The sequence below is a fragment of the Pagrus major genome, chromosome 8, assembly GCF_040436345.1.
Source record: "Pagrus major chromosome 8, Pma_NU_1.0".
NCBI lineage: Eukaryota > Metazoa > Chordata > Actinopteri > Spariformes > Sparidae > Pagrus > Pagrus major.
Window position 1 is genome coordinate 22,264,641 of NC_133222.1, and position 18,337 is coordinate 22,282,977.

The 18,337-nt window shown below is 41.2% G+C and overlaps 2 protein-coding genes and 1 pseudogene across 5 annotated transcripts; all 3 read right to left on the bottom strand.

Moving 5' to 3' along the window:
* Positions 1-1,859, bottom strand: LOC141000971 (uncharacterized). The gene is made up of 4 exons (XM_073471867.1): positions 1,684-1,859; positions 1,254-1,503; positions 851-988; positions 1-535 (listed from the first exon to the last, which is right to left on the bottom strand). Exons 1-4 carry the CDS (start codon positions 1,857-1,859, stop codon positions 266-268), a joined length of 834 nt encoding a protein of 277 aa, XP_073327968.1. The 3' UTR covers positions 1-265.
* Positions 1,860-3,322: 1,463 nt separating this feature from the next.
* On the bottom strand, positions 3,323-6,726 carry LOC141000972 (uncharacterized; annotated as a pseudogene).
* Positions 6,727-8,673: 1,947 nt separating this feature from the next.
* On the bottom strand, positions 8,674-16,853 carry gtse1 (G-2 and S-phase expressed 1). 4 transcript variants are annotated; one of them, XM_073472785.1, is made up of 12 exons: positions 16,752-16,853; positions 16,417-16,486; positions 16,256-16,313; positions 13,289-14,066; positions 13,001-13,162; positions 12,732-12,867; positions 12,108-12,506; positions 11,165-11,213; positions 10,278-10,508; positions 9,941-10,169; positions 9,201-9,317; positions 8,674-9,015 (listed from the first exon to the last, which is right to left on the bottom strand). In XM_073472785.1, the coding sequence occupies exons 2-12, from the start codon at positions 16,436-16,438 to the stop codon at positions 8,929-8,931; spliced, it is 2,268 nt and encodes a 755-aa protein (XP_073328886.1). In that variant the 5' UTR covers positions 16,439-16,486; positions 16,752-16,853; the 3' UTR covers positions 8,674-8,928. The 4 variants fall into 4 exon arrangements, with proteins under 4 accessions (XP_073328886.1, XP_073328882.1, XP_073328883.1 ...); XM_073472781.1 differs by having other exon boundaries at positions 8,674-9,018; XM_073472782.1 differs by having other exon boundaries at positions 8,674-9,018; positions 16,417-16,456; positions 16,752-16,843.
* Positions 16,854-18,337: the final 1,484 nt, after the last annotated feature.

Sequence of the window (18,337 nt, forward strand, 5' to 3'; positions counted from 1 at the left end):
TGTGTTTAAGGTGGTTTATTTCATTGCAGCACGGCTTATCAAAGCAGAAATTTCAGTGCAAGAAAGTCACACTAGTATGGAGCTATATACTCATTTGTACATGCAAATGGGACATTGTTCCGTTTGACAGCATCAGAGAGTATTTGACATGGATTACTGAAGACAATTTCTGTGTCAAAGACAACACACCCACTGGATTTTCAAAATAAAGCTCAGGAAACAAATAATCGATCAGATTTATTTTGTTGTGACCTTTCTCACCCTGTTAGACCTCTTTCAGCAGCAGGCCATAAGGACGGATGGCCCTCTCCACCATCTTCTGCTCTTCTTCTGCGCCTGATCCAGAGGGGATGGGAATCAGCCAGTACTTGTCATTGTTGTATTTCTGCCTGTACTGAGGGTTGATACGGTTCTGCAGAATCACTGAGTACTTCTTGCCCGTCTTCTTGGAGGTGAAGGTTTTGGCGTATTGGAGTGCCTCTTTGATGTATGGAGTAGAGTAAATCCCCCGGCCATACTTCTGACCTGAGCCTGGCTGTTAAAAACAATTACAAACAAGATGCATATGAGAACTATTCAATATAAACAGTTAAATACAGTATTTCTTTGTGGTTGTGCAGTCATCACAAGGCTTTTTCGTGATGGTCTGCAAGTAAGTTTTAAGTTTTTAAAAGCATGTTTACTTAGTGAAGTTCCTCCCGACAAAGACAGGAGGTCATTTTATGTTTCAAGCTTTCAGCTTTAGTTTCAAACCTTCATCAGGAGGAGGAGTTGGGAAAACAGCTAACATGTTTATTGAGTAAATATTTTAAAAAGGCAGATCAGACATTGAAAACTGATATAATCAAACCTTGTAGTGTCCTTGGATAATGCCATCAGCGCCTTTCTTTGATGTCCCATGGTAGGACACAGGCCACTCTCCTGGCACTGACTGGGTGCTACGGTATCGAGTTCCCAGCCAGGCGTTTCCATCATAATCATCCAGGACCTGTGACAAAATATTAACATGTGACATCAGAAGGTTTTGTTGGTCTCCGCTCTTTTGTCATTTTGAAGATGAAGCGGTGAATTGAATTGTTGACGAAAGTGATGTGGGTAATTGACCATGTGTGGGTACAAAGTTCAATATTTGCAATGAAAAGATTTTCAATGATTCAACAATTTCTTTGTACAGAGCACAATAATCAACAAACTTGCAGCTGCAGGTAACAAATGAGTGGGAAAAAAATCAAATAAATCAAAAGCAAATTTACCTTGAGGGCAAAACGCTGCCAACCACATGGGCGCTCATACACCTCTCCACCCCTGTAGTAAGTCTCGGTGTCTTTCAATTTTCTGTAATCGCGGTTGAATTGCGGGTCGAAGAATTCATTTTCATCGATGATGTGATTTTTGTCTTTTACTGCTCCAATGTCCACCTCGTTCACTCGGCGAAAGCCTGCACTCGGTGGAACAGCTCCGAGGACGCCTTGGAGGCAGACGAAGTTGCAACGTGACACCTCGCTGCAATGTAAAGGGAGGAGATGCTGTTTCAATGAAGATCAATGCTTTCAGTCAGTCACATCTGAATTATATCCCACACAACAAGTTCTGCAAATGCAATTGTATTTACATGTTTTTCATGACTGAGTAAAATCTGTTTAAAACCATTTTTCGTCTCAACATTACAACTCCTGTAATTACCAGGTATCATCTGCATCCAAGATCGTAGGGATGAACTTCTTGATGACCAGCCACTTCTGTGATGCTGATCTGGACGACTGCAATTGAACAGTCGGCGACGCTTGTCTTTGAACAGATGTTACGTTGGCATTGCAAAGTATGCCCAAAGCCTCCAGTGCAATCTCATTATCGATCATTTTTACGATTAGTTATAGTCGAAAAAAGTAGCAACCTGCTTTCTTTAAATGGGAAGCTTTGTCTTCTTCCTGGATGAGACGATAAAATAACTGAAGGAGCTCGTATTTATAGGCAGACTCCTCCAGATAATATTACTGATGAAGAAACATGATGCAACGGGTGTGATGTCTCAACAGGTAGCTCGATTATTGATTTTTCTTTTGTTCAAATAGATGCTGGAATTAACAGGCGTGTTGCTTTAGCAAAGCCATTATTAAAACTTCAAAAGAGAAAGCTCTTGTTCACAGCTTCTGTTACTGGTTCCACAGGAGTTTCAACACCAGGAAGAAACAGGAACAGGCCTGCACACACCCATGGCACACATGCAGCTATGATTCTGAAGTACTTCAGTGGGAGTGAGAAGTCAGTCAGACTTCACTGGAAATGCTTCAATAACATTTCCAATGAAAAGAAGACTTCTGGTTGATTTGATTGCCCCTTAAGTCAAAATTAACCAGCTCCAGAAAGAAACAAAAACAGACCCACCTCTGTACCACAAAAACCACAACTGTAACTATGATTCTGAAGTATTTCAGTGGAAAAATAAGAGCGTGGGAAAAGGATGAAAAATCTGAGCATGAGCAAGATACTGAACCCCAAATTGCTCCTGATGAGCAGTTGGCACCTTGCATGGCAGCCTCTGCCATCAGTGTATGAATGTGTGTGTGAATGGGTGAATCTGACAAGTGTTGTAAAGCGCTTTGAACGATCAGTAGATTGGAAAAGCGTTATAGAAATGACCGAACCTCAAAGATTACATGAACATGACGGTAGTTAGAGTATCGAAGTTCATGGAGTTTCCTGGTCGACAGTTACCGGTAGCTTTGTTGCTAAAGTAAGCGCTAACTGTGGTTAAAGGTTGTTAGCTGCCGACAGCTCTGTAAGCGGTCCTTGCTTACTCAGCACTGGGTTGCCAGGTTCCAAACCAGGAAATGGGAAGCATGAAAATTATGTCAAAGCAACTAGCATTCTATTAGCTGTTTCATGGGGACTTTAATGCCACGTTAACAACCTACCACATCCATGGTATCGCCTAACACGACTTAGCTAGATGATTCTCCATATGATGAAACTATTCAGTCTAATGTTTGATCTTGTGTTCAGTTATACTTGACCAATGGATGTAAACTTGCCATTGCAGGAACAGTGGTAACCTTCAAAACGAGCCACAACTTGATTGTGTGTGTTTGCTTGAGTACTTAAACAAATAGCACAACACCTCTGGAAAAGCACACAGGCACAATATAATGAAATGTTTACCCACTGTTTTCTCTTTGGTATGCAGGGACACTGATAAGAGTTTTGTTTAAGATTCACTTTATTAAATGCAGTATGGCTTATTGGAACATGGAACAAACACAAGAAATCTCCATACAGAACATTTACGGAGGTATTTGATCCTTCCTTTCAGCATGCACACCATATATAGCTGGGATTTTTAGTTTATATAATCATTGATAAATGCAAATGGGACATTGTTATATTTAACAACATCAGAGAGTACACAAGCATCGACTACAACAGACATTATATATGCTTCAAAGACAACACACCCACTGGATTTTCAAAATAAAGCTCAGGAAACAAAAAAGTAGTCGGATATTGGAATTTTCTTGTGACCTTTCTCAGCCTGTTAGATTTCTTTCAGCAGAAGGCCATATGGACGGATGGACTCTTGCACTTTCTGCTGCTCCTCTTTTTTCGATGTTCCAGCGGGGATGGGAATCAGCCAGTACTTGCCATTGTTGTGTTTCTGCCTTTTCTGAGGGTTGATACGATTCTGCAGAATCACTTTGTATCTCTTGCCCTCGTGGATGAATGTTTTGGCATATGCGTTCGCCTCAGCAATGTATGGAGATGAATAAATCCCCCTGCCAAAGCGCTGACCACCCCCTGGCTGTTGAAACAAATAAAAAATAGAGTTTAATATTCATGGTATAATGTCTCTTTGATTGGTTTGTAGATAATCATGTAGATACAATAATTCAACTCTGATCCAAGACTTTTTCATGATGGTCTGCAAAACATTTTTATTTTTTAAAAGCATATTAACTTATAGTTTTCCCAACAAAGACAGGAGGTTATTTTATGTTTCAAGCTTTCAGGTTTAGTTTCAAACCTTCATCAGGAGGAGGTGTTCAGATACTGCAAAATGACCTGAAGTCAGTCAGGGCAGCATAAAATCTAATTGTTTCAAGACAAACATTTAGACGTTCTGCTTTGACCACATTAAACATGTTTTTAATGCCATACAATTTATTTTTATGTTGTTGATGCACATTTTTCTCCCAGTATTTACTTTGCCCTTGTTGAATAAACCATCAGGTAGGCAGCAGATTGACCGTGTGGCAGAAACAGAAATAAACGTGGTTGTGAGACATTTCTGAGCTAACACACAAACACATGGTTTGTATTCTCTACCAAAATATCAACAACTCACTTTATGCTGCCTCACTTGAATGAACCTCCCAACTGTTTGCACTGTGTGCTCAAAAAACAGATGGGAAAATTTCAAGGTAAGGGAAACTACATAAGAGCCCAATGTGCTCAAATAACATCAAATCAACCTTATTATTGAGCCCAAAATCAGAATAACATTGCTTCAGTGGGCTTTACAATCTGTACAGTGAGCGACATCCTCTGTCCTTAGACCTTCAATTCAAGTGAGGAAAAACTTGGCATGTTAAGAAAAATAAAAATTAAACAAAAAAAAAGGTGGAAGAAACCTACTCACTCACTCAAGTATGTTGAAGTAAATATAATAGTGCAGTAACAAAAGTGTTACACTCTCCTGGATTAACATTTACCACTGATAATAATCTATATATAATCAAACCATTGAACCTCGTAGAATCCCTCGATGATGCAACCTGCGCCTGTCTTTGATGTCCCTGGTAGGACACAGGCCACTCTCCTGGAACTGACTGGGTGCTACGGTGTCGATTTCCCAGCCAGACATTTCCATCACTGTACTTATCCAGAACCTGCGACAAAATATTTACATGTGACTCAGAAGTGTTTTGTTGGTCTCTGCTATTCGAAGATGAAACAGTGAGGTTAATTGCTGATTCAGCTGTGTGTGTGATCTTTAAATAATTCATTTGATCTTCTCCCTTTGTAGATGTTTTACTTCAGATATTCAATGTCCCTGTAGTGAATGCAGCGAGTGATTATTTGGTGGAAATTTCTCTATCTACCTTTTATATGGCTTAAAGTGATCCCCCACTGCAACCGACACAACCACTAAACTTTATGTAAATGAAGCGCGATGACGTCATCAATTAGTTAGCTGGCGTATGATGTCATCTGGCGACGCCTAGCTAATTTTGGAATAGTGCCAGCTCGTAAATAACGATTATGACAATTGTTAACGCTCACCACTGTCAAGCTAGCATGTTAGCATTGGGAAATTTTGGCTGCACTTTCTCTCCTATAGACTTTCCAAATTTTATTGGACCGAATGGCTCCAATTATGACGGTGAAACGAGTTGTTTCGCGGGGGTTGTGATGCTAAAAGAAAAAATATCGACAGTTTTACAGTTCCTTCTTTCACAACGTAAGCTTATGGGAGAAAGTCTTTTTGGGCCAAAGTGCATCACGTGATGTTGTAATTACACTATTTGGCCACTAAAGAAAGTTGGCTTTAAAGGCTGGCGCTTGCATGCTACTGCCAGAGATACTGGATTTTTTCCCTATTTGTCAGAGCATTTCATGTGTTGACTGCTGTTCGGATGTTCAGGGATTTCATAACAAAAATTCACATCTTGAACTGGCTAGTGTGCGTATTTGTTTTGAAAGGGAGAGACAGAAAGCGGCAACCAATTCTTATACTATATTTCTTTTTTAAACAGCTGATGATGAGTTATAAGATTAATAACTGTAATATTAAAAATGGTGAAACAAATTAAACTAAACTGCCGTACCACAAGACTACAGAACAGATTGTTTTCCGTTGTTTTAATTTTATGACTTATCCTGATAAGTTGGAATCGTACCCTCTGGCAGGCAGAATAACTACAATAATAGACAGAATAGCCAATCTTCTATCTGATGGTCTCATTTGCTTATGTAGGTCACATACAGACATCAGCATTAAACTGAGACTGTTTTATAACCAGTTGAAAGTTCCTTGTAGTATGTTTGAGCATTACCGAAGTATGTTCATCATTTTTCACATTCAGCCAATTTCTCAGTTGTATTTCACAAAAGAGCTAAAAGGAAATTCTTGGATTTAATGGCAAATAAAACAGATGCATAATCACCTTGATGGCAAAACGCTGCCAACCACATGGGCGTTCATACACCTCTTCACCTCTGTAATAAGTCACAGTGTCTTTCAACCCTGTGAAATCATAGTCAAATCCGGGGTCAAAGAATTCCTTCTCTTCAATGATGAGACTCGGAGTTGGAAGCCTCAATTTACATGCGTACAGGAGCAGAGGTGACAGGCCTGGTGACAGTGCATCACCTTTCAAATGTCTTTGCAGGTGGACAAAGTTGTTTCCTGACACCGGGCTGCAGTGTAAGGGAGGGAAATGCAATTTAAAAACACATTAGTGCTTGCACTCATTCAGATCTGAATTTTTTCTCACACAACACATTCTGCAAATAAGAAAAGGTATTCATAAACTCTCTAATGACTGTTGTAGAATATAACCATAGTATATGCAATTTTCAGAAACATCTTCTCAGGATAGACAGTTACAAAAAGTCCCATCTCCAATAATTACCAGGTTACATCTGCATCCAAGACTGAAGAGATGAGATTATGGACGAACAGCTGCTGTCGTGCGGGTCCTTCACCAGGGCCAGCACTGGCAGCACCATCCTGGGCTCTAAGTTTTTGAATAGATGTTACATCGGCATTGCAAAGTGCCGACAAAGCAGCAAGTGCAACATCCTTATGGATCATCTTAACCAGGGCTGTACAGAGACCTTCAGAAGGGCAGATGCTCAAAGTTAAAGGGGGCACATGGACCTGGAGACGAAACAATGAGTTGATCAGTCGATCAAAAGAAAATTTATTGACAACTAGTTTGGTAACAGATTTTTTCAAGTCATTTTTCAAACAAATATGTAAAAAATGTGTTGTGCTCCAGCTTCATTTCATTTTGTTTCAATCCCCTCTCTTTACGAGGCATCTCTGCACTGCTGAATGAAATTTCATGATAAATACAAGAAATTATGATAAACATAAAAACAATAAAAGATACACAGTTAAAATGTGTAAGTTGCGAAGTGAACTATTGATGACACAATGATCTATCTGAAGCAGCTTTATATTAGAATTCTAGGTTTAGCAAAAGCGGTCTGATAATGCATGCTTTTAGATTCTTGAACATTTATGGCCTGTTTTTCTCAAATATAATGTTTTCTACTAATAAAGACTAATTAAAACGGAACTTTATGCAGTAATGATTTTACTGTAAGGTCTTACAGGCTGGACACACTGGATGCATGAGGCGCGCTTCACACGTGTGTGTCAGGTGTGGCTGCTGCATCACGTCATCTAGAGATTCGAAGTCTCGCCTATTTCTACACGCGCGCGGTTCTCAGCAAAAATCGACCTGAACACGATCTGTTGACAGTCATATGGACATCAAATCAACGTCTGACTACAGTTTTAATGTCGCTGTATGTGTAGAATCTGTCACAGACATGAAGAGAGCACCCACAACAGCAAGTTCATTTCCTGTGCACTCTTTCACTTTCACTCCCCCTCCGGCCTTCTCGCTCTTTCTAAAAGGAAAGGAAAATCATATTTATCGATAATTATCAAAGTCAAAGGATATGGACCACGTAGGCTACTGAAGTGAAGTGTAACTGCAATATCCCAGACTGAGTTGTTGCATCATGAGGAGAAACTAAACAAACTCTGTGAAACAGAGCTACAGCTAAACCGTTCGCATATTGATGCTTGTACCCGCTTCTACATTCATTAGATCTGTGCAGTTAACCTGATTGTGCTGCATCAGGGGGTTCTCCAACACCACAACAGCTGTCCTGATACACAGATGTGGCTAAATATAGTGACCCACCATCAACTAATCACATGTTCCAATAAACCATCATCAGTAAAATCTCAATCATTATCATGTAAGATTATAATTATAGCTCAAAATATTAGTACTATTATGGCATTAATAAAGGTTATTGTGCAGACAATTGTGACCTCAGTCAGTACAATAACTCAGTGAAACCCATTCCTGATCAGGTAAGAGCGGGTCGATTAACACACATATTGATTCAAGGGAAATAATTAATTGTAATTTATGTAAAGCATTAGCAAAATCGTAATTTGCGGTTGCTGTCTTGCAACACCATGCATTCTGTTGTTGCAAGCATGGAGCCGAAGTACAGGTGGGGGGGCGATGCCATGACTGAGGGAGGGGTGCTGAAGGGGTCCTGTCACATGCAAATTAAAACAGTATTGATAATCCAACAGTTATTGTGATTAATCTGTAGGGCTTGACTTGACATTTTACAGTGCACGCTACAAAATAACACAATGAGTGAAATGTTTTTCTTTCTTTCTCTCACCGTCTATTTCATATTACTGTTTGAACACTGGTCAGATGTTTAATAAGTAATTGGTATATGCATGTTTTTTGTGTGTGTAACCTGGTTAGCTGCAGCCTCACCATTCTGCTTTCTCCTACATTTTAGCCTGGCTTATAATCTTAATGAACCGTTACATGTTCAGAAATATTTATGAAAAATCAGGTTTCCATGTTGGTGGACAGAGCAGCACATCAGCACACAGCAGCCTGAGTGTTTACAGTAGTGACATTAACAACATTTATTCAGACATCAATAAGAGCAGCACGACGGAAACAAATAAAAGTACAAATCAGGTGCAGAAAAACTTCAGCAACCTTTGAATATTTTCATCATTTAAATCATAATACTTCAGTAAAGACTTCACTGATAAAATCTCTGTTAATTGGATTATTATTATAGTTTCTGAAGACAGAAATCTGCCGAGTCCAGTTTACTGCCGACACCATCAGATCCAGGTCTCCAGGAGAATCAGAAGGACAGGTTGATGAGTGGAGCGTTGTTCTCCCTTTTGTCTTCTGGACTCCACTTGATGAGTGGAGAGCTCAGGTCGATCAGCTGCTGGAGCAAAACAAACAGGTTTTATTTAAAGATCCCCAGCAGACAAATCAAATAAATCCAATCTGTGGATATAACCAGGTGAGATGGGGCCTGGTTTTAGCCCAAAATAACTGCCTGGGAGAAAATGTCTCGATGGCTATCGAGTGGCAAGACTGGCCTATAAGGACTCTGGTGTTAGTTACCTGAGTTGTGGTGCAGGACTTGTTGCTGGTCCGGATCAGGTTGGGGGTGTTGGTCAAGTCGATGAGCAGTTTCTCTTGAGGCTGCAGAGTCGGAGCTGGAAGATCCAACAGGAGAACCTGAGGAGAGAAGAGCAAGAGAGCGTCAGAGTGATCAAGATCTGTGGGTTTCTCCTGAAGGAAGCAGCTGGTCAGATTGAACCGAGGATGAGGATGAAGCTCGTCACGACTCAGTTCAGGAACATGTACCTTCAGTCTGTGACAGCAGAATGAGTTCTGTGTTCTGTGAGTAAATATTTTAGGGTTTTTCCATAAAACGTATATAACTGCAATACTGCAGCCAGCCACCATGAGACGATCGAGATGTTTTGGCTTCACTCTAGTCCAAAAAAAAAAAAAAAAAAAAAACCACACCAATTCCAATAACTAGAAAAATGCAGAATATTGGATCTGATAATTCACCAGGCCGATAATCGATCGACTCATACACAGTATATGGTAGTGAAAGTTCTTACTTAAGTACATTTAATATCAGATATCAGAATTAAATATCTGACCACTCCTGAATGCAAACAGTTATGACAGATCAGAATCAGAATTCCTGTATTAGTCCCGCAAACAGGGAAATTTGTGCGTCACGGCAGCCAAAGGACAGTTCAAGTTCAACAATAAAAGTAAAAAAAAATGATAGATGATAGAAAGCGATCAAGTCAAATACAGCTGGTGATCATGTGACCTCTGACCTCCTGTGTCTTGTTGTTGCTTTCCTCTGTAGTTTCCAGTTCGATCAGGTTTTTGTTAGGCAGTGATTCGCCCTGACTCAGCGCTTCATTATCAGTGCTTTCTGATTGGTCAGGCTGTGGAGGGCTGGAGGGCGGGGCAGTAGGGGACACCTCCTCCTCCTCCAGGCAGAAGGGCTGGATTTCAGGAGCATCAACAGGCTCCACCTCCTGTGTGCCTGTGGGGGCGGGGCTACACAGAAACAACAACAAAGTGAGACCTCTGCACGTGTTGTCATGGTAACAGAAAGGTGATTTGACGCAGTAGGACCACAGCCCCTTAGATGTCAAGGGTGCTCACCTGCAGCTTCTCTCCCTTTTCGCAGAGGTGGGACAGGGGGCGGGGTCAGAGTCAGAGGTGGGTGGAGGTCTTGTGTGGCGGTTCTGATTTGTTGGTGTGGCGACAGGGATGGCTGACATCCTGCGCCTCATGGGGGTGGGGAGGGCGGAGGGACGACGCGCCTTCACCTGCAGCGACCTGCAGCTGCCAGCAGAGGGCGTCAGAGGACCAGCAGAGGGCTTCTGAGGAAGACTACAGGGGAGGAAGGTGTTTATTGATGACATCACTGATCTGACAGAAAAGTAGTAGACCCAGCAAAACCAAATGTCAGACTTCAGACGCAGCACAGAGCAACAGGACAGATGCTGCAGATGTTTCTTCTTTTTTTAAAAAAAACAAAAACCTGGATGACACATTTACTATCTAGAAATATTCCTCAGTACTTAAAGTTCCCTCATGTCTCACCTGGCTGCCATTGATTATGATGAGTTGGTCAGTTTTACCAGGGGACCATTTTACCATTTAATGCATCTCAGCAAAACACTTTGGGCCTTGTGTAAGAACATCATCATATCCCTACTCTAAACCTGTCATTCTTTTTTCCATGACATTTTCCAGGTCACCTCTTTAATCACACAAACTTGCTGTATTTCAACCAGTTTAAATGCCACCTGTTCAGACATACAAAAAAAAAACTTGTGAGACCTGCGAACTCATATATGGCTGCCTGTTCTCTGTTGTTGGGCATGTTTCATTTACAGAAGTTATGACTTGTAAAAAAAAAAGATTTTTTAGTAGATTTTTTCCCTGAAGTCCTGAACAATTTCATTAGTGTTAGTTTCATACACGTGAATAAGTTAAATGTACAGCTGACTACATGTGGACAATGTTGGTGTGATGTCATCTACCTTTCCACGCTGCTCGCTGACATCAACCTCTTTGGCTTCAGTGAGATATCTGTTGACAAAACACAAAAACAGATGGAGACAGACAGACAGGTGTATCAGAGAATCAAATATAGAAACTGAAGGCTTGTCTTAGTTTGAACCACAATATTTAAATTAAAACTGATCAGTTCAGTCCTGATGACGAAGTCTTTCCTTTCGGTGCTAAAACTTTCAAATAGAGTTTGTCCTTATTTACCACACAACCACACTGACCATCATCTTTGCTGTAAAATGGAAGTGGCAAGTCTAACTTAGCAGCTCTGACTATAGTATTTGTGGTGCAGCTGATGATTGGCTGCTGTGACTGAGTTCAGGCTTCAGGAACAGAAATCATATTTTTGTCTCTGGAGTTTGGTCTGATGTTTTTTAAACTGACTGAAAGACTTCCAATCTGGGAACCCACTGGCTATCATCTGATGGCGCTTAAGTCTCTGGGCGCAACAGTTTAGGTTTCAGGGCTTCCGGTGGAGCCAGGGGATATCAAGATAACAGATATCCGGACCAAGACTTCCTCTTCCGTGTGCTGCTCATTGTTTACAGTTTGATTAGCAATCTTGGAACCGGTTGACAATCGACAATTTAGCATTTCAGCCAATGCCTTGGGTCTCTTTTGCTCTCCACATGAGCTGTATACCTGCATGTAACCTAAATGCACTCAAACATGATTGATATTGATCAATACTCCTCAGACTACAAACGGAAACCAAAAGACTATCTACAGATTCCTTATTCATATCCAGATATCTGTTTATAGAGATTAAAGGAATCCAAATTGTGCCATTCTCTAAACACAAACAGATTTCTCAATGAACTCCAGGATAAAACAAACTGATGTAAACTCACGTGATTAACAGACATTAAACTGACAGCTCCGTCATCACCACCATCATCATCATCATCTTACCGTCTACGGGAGGAACTGCTCTGACCCCTCCACTGGGTGTGGGTGGGACCAGGGCCTCAGGTTTAGATCTGGTCTTCAGTCCACTCTGCGGTCGGACTGAGGCAGTGGAGGGGATCGAGGCGGTCCTCTCCAAAACTCTCTTGGCGGGCGTCACCTGAAGAGGCGTGGTCTCAGCTCTCTTTAGCGGTGTGGACCTTGTGGCTTTGATGCATTCTGCCTCACGTGGCTTCTTGGCCTGGACAGACAGCGAGCGGCGTCCGGCGGTGGAGGACGCTGGCTCTGCCTTAGAGTAGATGGTAGAACGACGCGGTCTGCTGTTGTTCGCTGGTCTGCTGATGCTGCTGGGGGCGAGGCCAGTGGAGCTGCTCATACTCCGGTTTAAAGAAGAGTTCAGTTTACCTGAGGGGAGACACAACACCTGTACTGCTGCACGTTCTGATTGGATGATGAGAGCAGGAGGTACTGGGGCAGTTAACAGTTTAGTGTCCAGTCAGCTAACAGTTACAGAGCTTCTGTAAGAGTTTGACTTGTTTGCAGAGGGGATGGATAACTGTTAGTCTGTAAACTGATGTAGCTCTACTGTCACACTGACTGGTAACTGTTAGCTTTTAGCAGTTAGCATACCTTTAGCGGGGGAGATAGATATGCTGGAGTTGAAGCTGGACACCGAGGACGAAGATGAGGACGTGTTCTTCCTGTCTGACACCCTCCTGTTCTGAAGGGGTGGAGCTTTCACACCTGACAGGTTCCTCACAACACTCTGACGGAGAAAACACTATCAGGTATCTCCACACCATGTCAGGATGTCAATGATAATATACATAAATACATCATCAAGATGATCACATCTACATGATAAATCAAGCAAAATCAGTTTTAAACAGCTGTGTTACCTTGGTGGGCGGAACCAGCGTGCGTTTTCCCAACAGACTGGAGTTGAGTGAAGAGTCGCTGATGTCAGACGCCACGCTCGCCGAATCAGAGAGCAGATCCTCACTTGATTCTGCCCTGCTGGAGGAGCGAGATGACGGGCTACGCCTCCAACCCCCCACTGCCTGAAACAGAGAATAAAAGAGCTGACATCAACTTATCTGTATGATAATCAGTGTCTTTTATAGACTTCTTTTATAGCTGAGTTTGTCAGCAGAGATTTGAAAAGTAAAAACAAACTCTTTCCCTACTTTGCTTGGCGGTTGTAGTCTAGTTTTCTCCACTCTGCTCTTGCTGGCTGAACAAGAAGTTGTTGGGGCAGCCGGTTTGCTCGGCAGCACAACGCCCAGTGTGGCTTTCCCTCGCAGCCCCGTCCTCGGCTGAGCTTTGGCCGTGGCCACAGGGCTGGAGGTGCTGAGTCTGGTGGATGGAGCAGGGTGGGTGAATAAACTTGTGTTGGCAGAGGCATGGCGGGTGGATGAAGTGGCGCTGGTAGGGCGGGTGGATGAGGCTGCCCTGGCAGGGCGGGTGGATGAAGTGGCGCTGGTAGGGCGGGTGGATGAGGCTGCCCTGGCAGGGCGGGTGGATGAGGCTGCGCCGATGCTGCTTCCTCTCAGCAGGCGGCGCTGGACAGCGGGAGGCAGCTGCTTCATGGGACTGTCCTGGACACAGAAGGTCTCGCGTTTGATGGGACTGAGTGAACTGGCAGTTTGACCAAGCACACCCAGTTTAGCCTCAACGTCCTGCACGAACTCCTCCCTGTCGGTTGTGGTGTCAGTGTTCATGTTGGTGGTCTTATCGCCCTCGCTGTGTGGCCGGCTCGGTTCGCTGCCCTGCAGCTGGTCGGCTAGTCTGTGGGCTTCCTGACACACAGCCTCCAGCTGATCCCCAGACAGCGGGCTCCAGCTCCCCAATGTGCCAGTCCGGCTGTCCTCAAGCCGGGTTGCCACTTTAACAGAGACACACCTCTCCGTATGGCTGACTGGACCCACGAACACCTCATCTTCATCATCATCATCATCTTTGGAGCTGCAGAGCAGAGAGACACATCACTGACATCACAGCTGAGAGAGGGACACAAAGAGCTCAAGAAAGATGAACAAGACGACCACAAAACTGAGCTCAATCTTTTTTTTATTCTTATTTGCATTCTTATCATGTTTTTAATACGATAAGATTTGTAAATCGAAACAAAAAGATTTAACAAATATTCATGAAATCTTACATTAAATTCTTCCATTTATTGTAGTACCAGTAGTCCACCAGCAGATGTCACCATTTAGATTTTTCAAAACAAAAAAACTTCCCTTCATAATGGTAATATAACATGAACAACACATGTTATGTAGATCTAATCTCTGTATCATTTATTTATCAGTTCTACAAGACAGATACTCTGCGATTAACAGGGACCTGATATCATATATTAAATAATATAATGTGCCAACAGTCTTTAGATAGCCATTGCCACTTAAACTTGCAAAGAGGCTAAAAGGTTTAATCAGAAGTTTAATACTTGAGATTTTGTTGTCCCAAGATCTCTCTGGAGCTGTCTCAACACCATCTGAAATTTAATAACACTTTTCCAACTTTGAGCATCTCCTCCATTACCTTTGTGCACTTCATTGTGGGGCAGCAGTGTCCATTAAGGTTGCACACACACAGCAAATGTTGTGCATGAGGTTTTTCTTAGTGTCTGTTTGTCCCAGTTATGTACGTGATTTATGGAGCGGGGAAGTGAGATCTGATCCCAAGTGGTCACTCTAGATGCATGTTAAAGCCATATGTGAACTGACAAACTTAGAGTCGTCCATTCCTGATTGATATTGGAAAGAACCGATGTCATTTTTAAAATTTTCTGCAATATATATTGCAATATAAAAAGAACACAGGATTTTCCTCCAGATAAATTTAATTTGGAAAGAATAAATCATTACAGAATGATTGGGGTGATTTTTTAGGGGAGTGTGTTTTGAGTGTTTTTTGCAGGCCCTGCTTTGTTTGATAAACATAATCTGGAATGATCTGATGGTTCGATATGCATACAGAGCCTGCATGTCAATCACAAGCAACAAATTTCCATATAAACGAGCCTTCCTTGAGGGGAATAAGGTCCTGAAAACACTGTTTGAAGCGAGACAGCTAGCTATTTAGAAGGGTCATACGAATATAAACAAAGTATAACTGTATGAAATTGTGTTTTCATTTGAGGAAAGTTTGTTTATTCAATTTATTCAATCGGGAATTTGTTGACTCTGTTGTGGCATCAGCCATTGTCTATAGAGTGGTCTGCTGGGGCAGCAGCATCACGACTGTTGACAGGAAGTGACTAGACAAACTGATCAAGAAGGCCAGCTTTGTGTTGGGATGCCCCCTCGACTCAGTGCAGGTGGTGGCAGAAGGGGAAGATGATACCTAAGCTATTATCCCTAATGGAGAATGACTCCCACCCTAGGCAGGACACTCTGAGAGCACTGGAGAGCTTCTTCCACGCCAGACACACACCAAACCAACTTCAAACTGTGCAATCGTCAATGTGCAATAGTGTAAATATTTTGGGAGTTTTTTGTTTTTTATTTAAATTGTTTATATTGTTTCTACTGCTTTTTCACTTATATTTTCTATATTTTTTACTTATTTATTACTACAGTTTTTCATTAATGCTCTCTATTTTTGCTATCCCTTTTGCTGCTGTAATATTGCAAATTTCCCCATTGTGGGACTAATAAAAGATTATCTTATCTTATGAAAATCTTTCAGTGAAGATTTTTTCTTCCATCTTTCTCTTCTTAATAAGATTTATTGTGTAATATTAGACAGACATCTCCTGTAGAAGTTGTTGCTTGTCATGTTTATGTTCATTTGCCTCACTTGACATGATGTGTTGTGCAGCCCTATTTCATTGCCTTTTTGATTCTATTCAGATTTAAAATTTGTGTTTATAGATTTTGTGAATGTAGCTTGGAGGGCGGTTGACAAGGATGATCCTTGGACTTGATTTTGGCAGCTAAAACTCAATTTAGAGATTTTAAGAAGAGGATAAAGCTGCAGTAGTTAAACCTTTTTGGTGTTAATAGAAATTTATTCAGAAGCAGTCTGTTAATGATGCCTTCACGTGACAGTAGCAGCTTTTAATGATGACTATATAACAATATCAGCATTGGTGATTGTGGCCCTGGTGATACTTCCGCAGTTTAACAGAAACATGTGTTTCCTACCTGGCAGGTGACAGAGTAACATCGAAGTCAAACTTCTCATCAGTCAGGAAGAACAGATCTGTTCAGGGACATTGTGCATGAAACGGTTAATAAAACACATGAACGTGGCGCTCAGTGTGTCTAAATGCTGGCTCAGGGTCAGTGAGTGTTAGCTAACTTACCGCTGTTAGCTCGACACTCCATCCCGCTGTTACTTCTTCTCTGAGGGAAACAGATTGATCCGGTTCAGACCTGCAGCAGCACATTCAGCTCTGACATTAAACTATAATGACAACATTTCACACAAACACTGGCAAACAAGGGAAAGAGGGAATTTAAACGTGAACGTCAATCGCCTTGCTAACTTTAACGTTAGCCTGCTAGCCCTTCAGTTCGACAGCTAGCTCGCTTAAATCAAACGTTAACAGATAATAGCTTTAAACATGAAGTCTGGATCATTCAGCGGCTCACGGGACTCACACAGAGTGGCTGTCTAATTAAAGCAAAAACTACAAACCTCAAGTTCCTCTGAAAACTCACAAATATACTTTTCTGCTCCGCATTCAAACTGCGTCAAGAAAAACACACATAAGCACACAAACAATTCAAATCTCCTGCACTGCGGGTCACGCGACTCAGACGGATTCAGCCATTGGTTGAACTGTATGACGCAGGAGAGTAGGCAGAGTTGTGGGGATTGTAGTCCAATGAGTGGCCACTGGTTTCCGGGTTTAAAAACTTCACATCCTTTTGAATTAAAAGTTTGTTTTTTGAAAAAAATCAAAAAATAAATAAAATAAACTTTCAAATTAATAAAGAATAGTTAATACATGAAACACTGATTGACTCATTTGATTGATTTTTAGTCACAAAAAAGTGTAAAAAGTTCAATATAGCCGTTGGTGATTGTTCTTTTTCTTTTTCTTTTAATGTTTAGCAAGTGAAGAAGATAAATAAAATATATTCATTAGGATAGACTAAAGAAAGGAGAAAGAAAAGACACAAAAGAAAGACAGTAGTAATAAACGGGAACAGTGATTATACCTCTCTAAGGAATCCTGAGAACATTATTGTTGGGAATTTTTTAATGTCAATAATTAAAGTTAAAAATGTTGCGTATTGTCACTTTTTTATTTCTACAGTTCAGAATTAACTTACGTATTTATTTTATGTGTAGACCTGTATTTTTGTTAAGTTTAAATTGTTTTGTTTTATTTTTTGTTAGAGTTTCCTATACCCTCTGTTGTTTTTGTCTAATGGTATTGTCCCTTTCAGTAAAATTAAATCAAATAAATGAGGCAAATTAAACCAACAAAAAGGATATGGAAACAAAACAGCTTTAAATGTATATTAGAAAACAGATTTGAAAGAGGACAATATGTGTCACAGTTACACAGGAACAAGTCTTAAGACGACAACAAAAGAATCTCGCCACAAGGTTCATTTATAGGCTGTATGGTAACTTCCAGTCTTATCTTAACAGTTTATGACCTTTGCCCAGTTGTCATGGAAACACATTTTGAAATTTCCTGGTTTTAAACGTCACGGCTGCTGTGGAAGAAGTTTTTGTCTCAGGTTTTCCTAAGCAGGCTTTTCTCCACCAGGGAGAGCTGTTCTTACCCGTCACTCAGCATCCTCCATCATCAGTGTGGCAAAGGAACAGTACAGGTGCGTTCACTGTCGGAGGAAAATTAATTAGGTTAATGAGAGGAAACTTTTCTTAATGACTCTTGAACTGGGCCAGGCAACTGTTGATCCCCATCCAGCCTGAAAACAAACCAGTTAAAGTAATTTTCCAACAACTATCTGTGAACCATCAAACACAACTTGGTTTATTGGATTATTTAGCAGCACAGGTGTTCAGCATTGTGGAACTTTTGTTTATCAACATCTTCATCTGGTTGCCTTTTCACCTTTTATTAAGTGTATTTGTTCTTTTAGTACGCTTTTGTACAGGCAATGTTACAGACTCTCCCTCCACCTCCTTACTCTCACATTTTAAGTACTTTATTCATTAAAAAAGAGACAAAACACACAGAAAACAAAGGTAAAGATACATTTGAGTGATAGCGTTATTACTTTACTTATTTTTTCTATCCTATT